Source organism: Seriola lalandi, unplaced genomic scaffold, assembly GCF_002814215.2.
Source record: "Seriola lalandi dorsalis isolate HSWRI2012SDOR001 ecotype SW California unplaced genomic scaffold, Sedor1 jcf7180002054948, whole genome shotgun sequence".
Taxonomy (NCBI): Eukaryota; Metazoa; Chordata; class Actinopteri; order Carangiformes; family Carangidae; genus Seriola; species Seriola lalandi.
In genome coordinates, this window is record NW_019525499.1 from 43,078 (window position 1) to 51,459 (window position 8,382).

The following is an 8,382-nucleotide window of genomic DNA, read 5'->3' on the forward strand; positions in this document are numbered from 1 at the left end:
TGCTCCTTTAGTCTTCATATTTGAGTGAAGAATGGTAGCAGGTTTTGGTTTTTAATTATTGAACAGGAGGAAAAAAATATTCAGGGAAGCATCAGAAGTGCTTCTTTTCGTCTCAGCCGGCTGGAGGGTTTGGTTGTGTCTGCGTTTGACTGGCGGCGTGATCACCAGCAGGGGAACAAGAGAAAAAGAAAGCAAGTTTGTAGCTAACAAATTATAAACAGAGTGTATGTTGTTGACAATAAATCAGGACAACATCAGCACCTGAACAAACCAGAGTAACATTTGCAGGTAAATTACCTGCTGTTTAATGTGCTGCAGCCGTCCAGCTAGTTACCTATCCAGCCTATAAACTGCACTTTTCCCTGCTGAATGATCGTTCCATCAGTCACGGAACAACATTATTGTTCATATGGACTCACTTCTCTATCTGTCTATCTGGTGGATGATAACATTCACTCTCTTATAGTTCTGTTTCTGGTCTCTGTGAACTCCTGTGGGAAATATCTGGCTCTTTAGCTTCTAAATGCTCCACTATGTTCAGCAGCTGCTGAGTCTGTCTGCTGCCTGGTGCTGAGCAGGTAGTGTGCTGTTGGTTTTTAGAGCTTTCTCTCTGAAAACAGCTGCCTGCTGCGGCCGAAAACAAAGCTATGACAGAAGTGAGAGTGAACCAAAGCAGTAAAGTCGCTGGCGGACAGATAAACAACGAACCGAAACTCGCTATAAACCTCTGTAAAACCAAGGAGAATTATAGGACAGATTGATACTAATATATAGGCTTACATAACAGATGAAAAGCTGAGGGGGTCCAGGTGATAATTCTCTGTATGTTCATGTTAAATTCACATTGTCTTGTTACAATGACGGTACACATAAAAAAAATGTGTTAAACTGTTCATTTATTGTATCAGTGAAACAAAAAGAGGACAAAAGAGAAAATACATGCTTACATACCTGCTTTCTGATCTTTTTTCTACCTAATGGGAGAATAATGTTTAAAGGTCTTATTGTAGAAAGTGAGATTTGTGCTACACAAATACTGTGAAAGTATCAAAACACTCAGTCCACAGAGAAGTGCGCACAATCCATTTTCAGAAAGCTGTCACACTTTGTAACTTTGTGATGTCACAACTGTGCACTCACCGCCCTCAGCCACGTCCCCAGCACAGTCCGCCTGTACCCACTGTCCAACCTTTTTCTGTTGTTGTTTGTTGTCGTTTGATTGACAATGAAACACCGAGCAGTCGTTCTGTCACTGAGCTAAAAAGATACAAGACAGAAATGTTGAGCGAACGCTGCACAATCGTTGGATGTCAGGAAGCCAATATATCACTGCGCAGCCTTCCCAAGAAGAGCAATATCAGAGACCAGTGGCTAAAGGTTGTTTATTGTGAAATACCAACCAGAGCATTTTAGTGTGACTTTGATCGTCTGTTTTCAGCACTCAGCATTACCATTTGCATTTATCGGTGAGTTTTACCAAGCTACAGTAGCAGATCACAGTCTGTTACCCAGCCGAGCGTCACTCAGAAAATAGTCAGCCAATCAGAGGAGTTGCTCAGACATAAAATGCCCTGTTCCTGCCTGAGTTCCAGAGAGATGTAACACTATACACTGTGATGGTTTTTGGCCCTTAAAACCACAAATATATCATCTTGTAGAGATCAAAACTTCAAATAAAACACAGGAAAAGTGTAAAGTATGTAAGCTCACTGTAACCTCACCCAGTACCAGAGGGTTGTTTTCACCAATGTTAGTGTATTTTTTATATATATTGCTTCTGGATTATTTACAAAAACTAAAAATATGACACAAGCTCAAGTTTCACCTTAAAACTGTCTTGAATTTCTTCTTGTGCAAAACAATGTTCACTGGATCAGCTGTGACCCAGTGATTTTTAGTTTGTAACTGCCCTTTTGCTGCCCACAAAACTGATGGGATAGGAGATAGAGAGCGTATGAAAGAGAGGAAAGATAAAAAGAGAGATGGCTGCGAGAGAAGAAGCAAGGAGGAAGCAGGAAGGGGTAGTGACAGAGAAGGAGAGAGGGGAAGAGATAAAAAGATACGAACAGAGGAATGAAAGGAAAGCGAAGAGCTTACGCAGTGAAAAGAGCACATTAGGGGCAACCTGCTGCGACAGTAGTGTGAGGAACGGTGAATAACTGCCTCCATTTAGACCAGTGTCCTGGTGGTGTGGAGCTAGGGGCCTCAGATGGACACACACAAACACACACTGAAAAACACCAAAATACATAAATAAAGCAAAAGAAACTCATTCAAAAGCATGTGTTCCTGCACAAATTGATGCCTGACACACACACACACACACACACACACACACACACACACACACACACACATCCACTGAGCTCTCCTCTGTCCCTCTCATTCACACATTTCTCCACATTGGCCGGATTAGGAACACTTTCTCTTGGGTGTGCGAGGCTGCCCCACACACAAAGAAACACTTGGGGACAGGATTAGTAGGCTTACAGCGGATTCACATATGTCCAGTTCAAGCAATTGGTATTCAAAGCTTTACACTTTCAAATGCCACCAAGAGAGAGCAAAGCCGACCAGCGCTTTTCTTTGCATTGGCAGCACCTTTATGAGAAGGGCTCTTTTGCTGGGCCAACAATGAGGCCGTGAATACACATTTTTACTGTTCTACCAGGGGGATCTCATTGGAGAAGGATAGAGCACCGAGTAGAGTTTGAGACAGACTTTATTATCCGGGTTTGAAGTGCTTACTGGGTGGGTGGGTGGGTGTACAGACGGACGGATGGATGGATAGACAGACAGATGGATGGATGGAGGGATGCTGAGGTGGTGGTCAGAGGAAGAGTGCTTCAGTTACTTCCACGTGTTATTGTTGTGTGGCCTGTTCCTCCACTCCACCTCCACCTCCACAAAACAGATTTGGAGTAGACTCTTCAGAGTGGAGAGAGAGCTCTCAGCAGCTCAATATAGACAATACTGACTCAATTTAGTGTATTCTCCCAATATTTGACACAGCACCACTATTACACATCTGTCTGTCCGCTTAATTCATCAATAAAATATGTTTTATGATGGATAAATGTTTTTATAATTGTGCTAATTTTCATAAATTGGTTTATTTTATCATTTTGAAATTACGGCATATATGCCAGATTTTAATTTTTAATGTTCATAATTCTTTTTAAATGCAATTTGGCATTTGAAACTCTCCTTATTCTGCATTTTAAAGATGTTTCTATGTGTGTAAATGAATCATTTGTGTGTATTTGTGTTTTCCCCTTCAGAGAAAAATGAAGTATATTGAATTAAATTGCATTCATGAAATGCTATAATAATGGTAAGCAGTTTTTTTTTTTTTTTTAAATGATAATTTTTAGATTAAGTGCTGAATATCAGTGAAAATAGTTTGTTCCTATTTAGGCGATAAGAAAAGAGAATAATAATAATAATAATAATAATAATAATAACAATAACAATAACAATAACAATAATAATAATAATGGGATTAAATGAACAAAGATCCTTTCAGTAACACATGGAAGCGATGAGAAGTTTTATGGGGGTCCAGACACGAGGTATCTGGGTAAACTCTGACGCCCACATGCTGCCATATGGCCGGCAGAGTGCCGAGTGTCGGAGCGGGCATGTTACCTCTGTCCCAGCGGAGGCCCTGCTCCCCTGCTGCAGCAGGAGCCGCTGAATGGGAAAGCAATTTCCCTTCCCATTCCTCCTCATTCCCTCGGGCAACCACCGGCCGAACCGCGGAGACTTTTTGGTTTCAATTCTGAACCGTCCGGTAAACACCACTCATCCACCACAGTGTGAGAGAAGCTGTTGAAGTTACACAGCGTGGTCTCTCCTCCTCCTGGTGCATTTAATCAGCATTTTTTTTTATGCCTGTGGCATGAAAAGGTGTTAAAATATATCTTTTTCGCGATGGTATAGTTGTCGATTTCATGCGTAAAAATGTACAGAAATTCTCAGCAGACAAGGCAAACCACAAGGAAGCGAGTTCTTCAGTAGCTTCTGAAAAATGATGTCGCAGACTCTCAAAACAACTTTTATATAAATCTCATCAGAGAAACAAGATTTTAAAAATGATGAAGAGAAGAGAAGAGAAGAGAAGAGAAGAGAAGAGAAGAAGCTGTGCCCCCCAACAGTGTCCTGACAATGGCAGTGAATGGTTGCGCACCGCGGTCACTGGGACAGTCAAAGCACACCGCCCCCTTTCTAACGGGCACGTCATCCTCCTAACTAGGCGTTATGAATAGGAAAGCCGCTTTTGTCTGCCCGCATGTATAAATACCCACAATCAGTGTCCTCCTCACCGCAGAGACACACGGAGAGAGAAAGGCGGCAGACACAGAGGAGAAGTGGTCACCGATGTGATAAGAGTGTGAGACAGACGGGATACAGACAAAATCAGGTGACCAGAGAGGCTCCAGAAAGTGAGAAGGGACAGAGTAAAAAGGGAGAGAGGAGAGAGGAGATAGTGAAAGTGAGAGAGAGAGAGAGAGAGAGAGGGAGGAAGCCAGCAGCGACCTCCTACCCAGCAACCTCGGAAGCGAACCCATAAAATGAATTCAGATTCCAGCCCGAGCAGCAGAGCCTCTTCCCCGGACATGGACGGCATGTTTCTCCGAGACCACCACCCGCACCACCATCACCACCACCACCACCACGTCGGCTCCTCCGTGTCCTCCTCCACGCAGGGCGGCGAGCAGCAGCGCCTGAAGATGACCGGGGGCGAGCACCTGCGGGCTGGAGACCCCAAGTCTGTGGGAAGCAGCAGCAGCAGCAGCAGCAGCAGCAGCAACAGCAACAAGTACAAACTGAAGAAGCAAGTCACCGAGGAGGAAATGTACCAGCTCCGTCTCAAGATTAACGGCCGGGAGCGGAAGCGCATGCACGACCTCAACCTGGCCATGGACGGCCTGCGCGAGGTGATGCCCTACGCGCACGGGCCCTCGGTGCGGAAGTTGTCCAAGATAGCCACGCTGCTTCTGGCCAGGAACTACATCCTGATGCTCACCAGCTCCTTGGACGAGATGAAGCGGCTGGTGGGGGAGATTTACGGAGGGCAGCACTCGGCCTTCCACTGCGGCACCGTGGCGCACGCCCCCGGCGCCGGTGGACACTCCGGAGGACCGGCCGCTGCAGCCGCAGCAGCAGCCGCCGCCGCCGCCGCGCACCAGGTGCATCCTCTCCTCGGGAGCGCGCTGTCTTCCTCCACGTCCTCCACTCTGACGAGCGCGCTGCCGGGGCTCACGTCTATCCGAGCACCCCACTCCCTGATGAAGGGCTCCCCGGCTGCGCCCCCGGCCCTGCAGCTGGGCTCCGGCTTCCAGCACTGGGCCGGACTGCCGTGTCCCTGCACCATCTGCCAGGTGCCTCCTCCTCCACACATCCCCATCACCTCCACCGGCCTCACGAGACTCACAGGGGAGGGCAAGGACGGGATGAAATGATGCCCGGTCTGTGTGACAGACATGTAGAGACTGAGAGATGTGATGATGTTTGTAAATAGAGAATTCAGGGCATGAGGGTGAATTTGGCCTCACTGGTGCATGCTGTTGTTTAGTCTGTTTTCTTGTTTGGCGTATGAGAAAAAAAGTGTTATTTTCCTCCTTGTAACAAGGACTTATAAAGACTGATGATTTTGCCAATTGAAGGTAAAAAAGTTCTGTGTCATGCAACAAGATGCCACGATCCTCTTGTGTTTGACTTTTTTTTGTCTCAGACCAAAATGTGAAAGGTGACTGAGGTTGCATGAACATTTTGATTTAATTTTAAATTTTTTTGTATCAGGCGTCATTTTGTGAAAACGAAGAATGCTCTCTGTGCCTTGTACCAAGGATTTTAAACTTGAGTTCTATATGAAAATAATGACATTTATGTATTTGGCTAAATGATTCTGCCATCGCGGAAATTTGTTTAAAAATCTAAGTTTTAGATTTATTTTTATGTCGTGGCTCATTGTTTGTCCATTTGTGCTCTCATTTCCTGTTTTTATTTTTGTTTTAATTTTTTTATTTTTTGCATGGTGGTATAATTATCACAGCATGATTGTTTTTGCTGAACTGAATTTGTTATGCCCAGAGACCCCGTGTCTTTATTTTTGTACATTGTTGATGACTGATAAAATATTTATTATCGCCCAGCGTCACTGGATGAAATTTCAATAAAACTGAAATTATCGATCATATCCACTGTCTTCTTTTCTTCTTCTTCTTTTTTAAATAGAACATTAAAAAGAATAGGCCTATTCTTCATGTCAACTCTGTGTTACACGTCCTGAAGTTTAGTTTAGGTAAATTGTCCTTTTTTTAACATGTGTACACATTGAAAGTTTATGGCTCCCAAAACTATAAAAACTTGGTTCATTGTTATATAAAATTAAACCTTCATTCCTCTAAATCTGTCCTTTATTTTAGCCACATCATGTTTATCTCTCACACATTTTTCAGTTTTCAGATCTTTTTCTTTTTTAGATAAACACTCCAAACTCATGCGAGGCCTCATTGTAAAACCGTCACGATGTCTTTACTTTTACAGACTCTGTATTTCCACTGGCCACTTATTTGGTTTTATAATTATTTGAAATAAACGAAATGAATGAAATTCAGTAGAATATGAAGGATTTTAATGCGAAATTGATCAAATATGTTGATAGACAAAATATTGAAAAGTGAGTGGACGAAAAATTATATTCTTGGATTATTCCCTTTGTTTATTTCCTTTAAATTATAACGACGTTAAAATGACCTGAGTGATATGAGCAGGCAGAATTTTAAAGATTTCGTTTGTGTGTCCGTTAAAATGAATATTTTGAATACGGGTCTAAAATGAAGTAAGGAAAGCCCGAGAGCAACACGACCACTTTAAAACAATTTCACACCTGATAATATATCAGCTGGTCATCTGATGTCTCTCCTGTCTCATCTCTGCCCCTCGGGCCTCATGTTGCACACTAACACCACCTTATGATGAGCCTCGCAGACACGCTCAGACCGCATTTATTTAACATTTCCGAGCAGCGGACACAAATGTTCAGAAAGGGGAAAATGAGGATGAAATGAGGGAGTGGGCTGCAGCCTAATGGAGCCCAGTTGAATTGTTCCCTGTAGCAGCTAGAAAGTGATCCGCCTTGGGGAGCGCAGAGCAGTTTGTCCGCCGGGTCCCTTGGGTGTTTCTCCGTCTCATCTCTGCAGCGACAGAATGTATGTTTGTGGAGATTACAAGTTAATTGTTCATGGGGGACCAAGAGGAGAAAATCACATCACAGAAAGGCGTCGGGATTACAGGCTACTAAATGCAGAAGATTATACATTCAGACCCCCTCCTCGGCCTCGCCGCATGCAAATGAGTGTGTGGATTAAAAAAATAAAGAAAGACAGAAAAAGAAAAGGAGACGAAGCCCTTTTGTAACTTACTTGGAGGGAAGAAAACACAAGTTTTGTGGCTAAGTTGAGAAAGAGTGAAAGAGTTCATTTTACATTTCTTCTTCTTTTTTTTTTTTTTGTCTTTAGGAATGAGTATAGCCTGTCTGTCCCTCGCAGGCTGCCAGATGGGATGTAAATAGCTGGGTAGCTGCAATGGCCTTTTAACCACACAACACTGAGGAGGATGTTGTCAAGGGAAGCTGGCGGTTTGCGAGTTAATAGTCATGAGTTGGGGTAATTACTTAAGGTTTATTATGCTCTGGTTTCAAAGGAAATGGACTCTTCAATGGGGCGAGAAATACTTCTTAATTCTGGCTAATTAGGAGCTGAGTAAAGCAGAGACAACTGCTGCTGCTGCTGCTGCTGCTGCTGCTGCTGCCATCAAGCAAGGTTACATTCATGGAGGGGGACCATTTGTAAGTAAGCCACAAAATAATGCACAAAACAATCATGCACATGCAAATAACATGCACAAGACAAATGCAAATCACGGCAGTTGCATGTTAAAGAGATGGATGTAAATCGCTGCTTTTTCAGTTTTATTCTGAAAGTGTGAATCTTGCATTTTGCTCTCAGACTGTATGATGATCACATGTAATATCACTGTGTCACGGCCTCTGGCTTTTACTCTGAAATGTTGGTCATGTGGAAGTTTTAGTTTATTTATTTCTACTGTGATTCAGTTAAAAGTTGACAATAAATGTGACCATGAAAAAGTTATGGACTTGCAAACTGACTGAATTATGTGTTTTCTGACACTGTGTTTTTCATTGTGACAGTGCTTATCTTCTTAGCATGGGTTCACAAAAATTCTCCTCATTTATACTTTTAACAAATCCTGACAATCCCACTGAGATCCAAATACCTCTGTATCATTAAGGGAGGCAAAGGCAGAAAGTTGGAGAGGACGTGATAATGATGCAGCACAGTGAAGTTAAAAGTA

General features: G+C 43.2%; 1 protein-coding gene across 1 annotated transcript; it reads left to right on the plus strand.

Annotated features, from left to right (window-relative positions):
• Positions 1-4,360: 4,360 nt before the first annotated feature.
• Positions 4,361-6,202, plus strand: olig3 (oligodendrocyte transcription factor 3). Its single transcript, XM_023394450.2, has one exon. The coding sequence runs from the start codon at positions 4,575-4,577 to the stop codon at positions 5,463-5,465; it is 891 nt and encodes a 296-aa protein (XP_023250218.1). The 5' UTR covers positions 4,361-4,574; the 3' UTR covers positions 5,466-6,202.
• Positions 6,203-8,382: the final 2,180 nt, after the last annotated feature.

What these genes read in the sequence shown, in the direction of transcription:
- olig3 (XM_023394450.2), top strand. Translation starts at nt 4,575, where the DNA reads ATGAATTCAGATTCCAGCCCGAGCAGCAGAGCCTCTTCCCCGGACATG.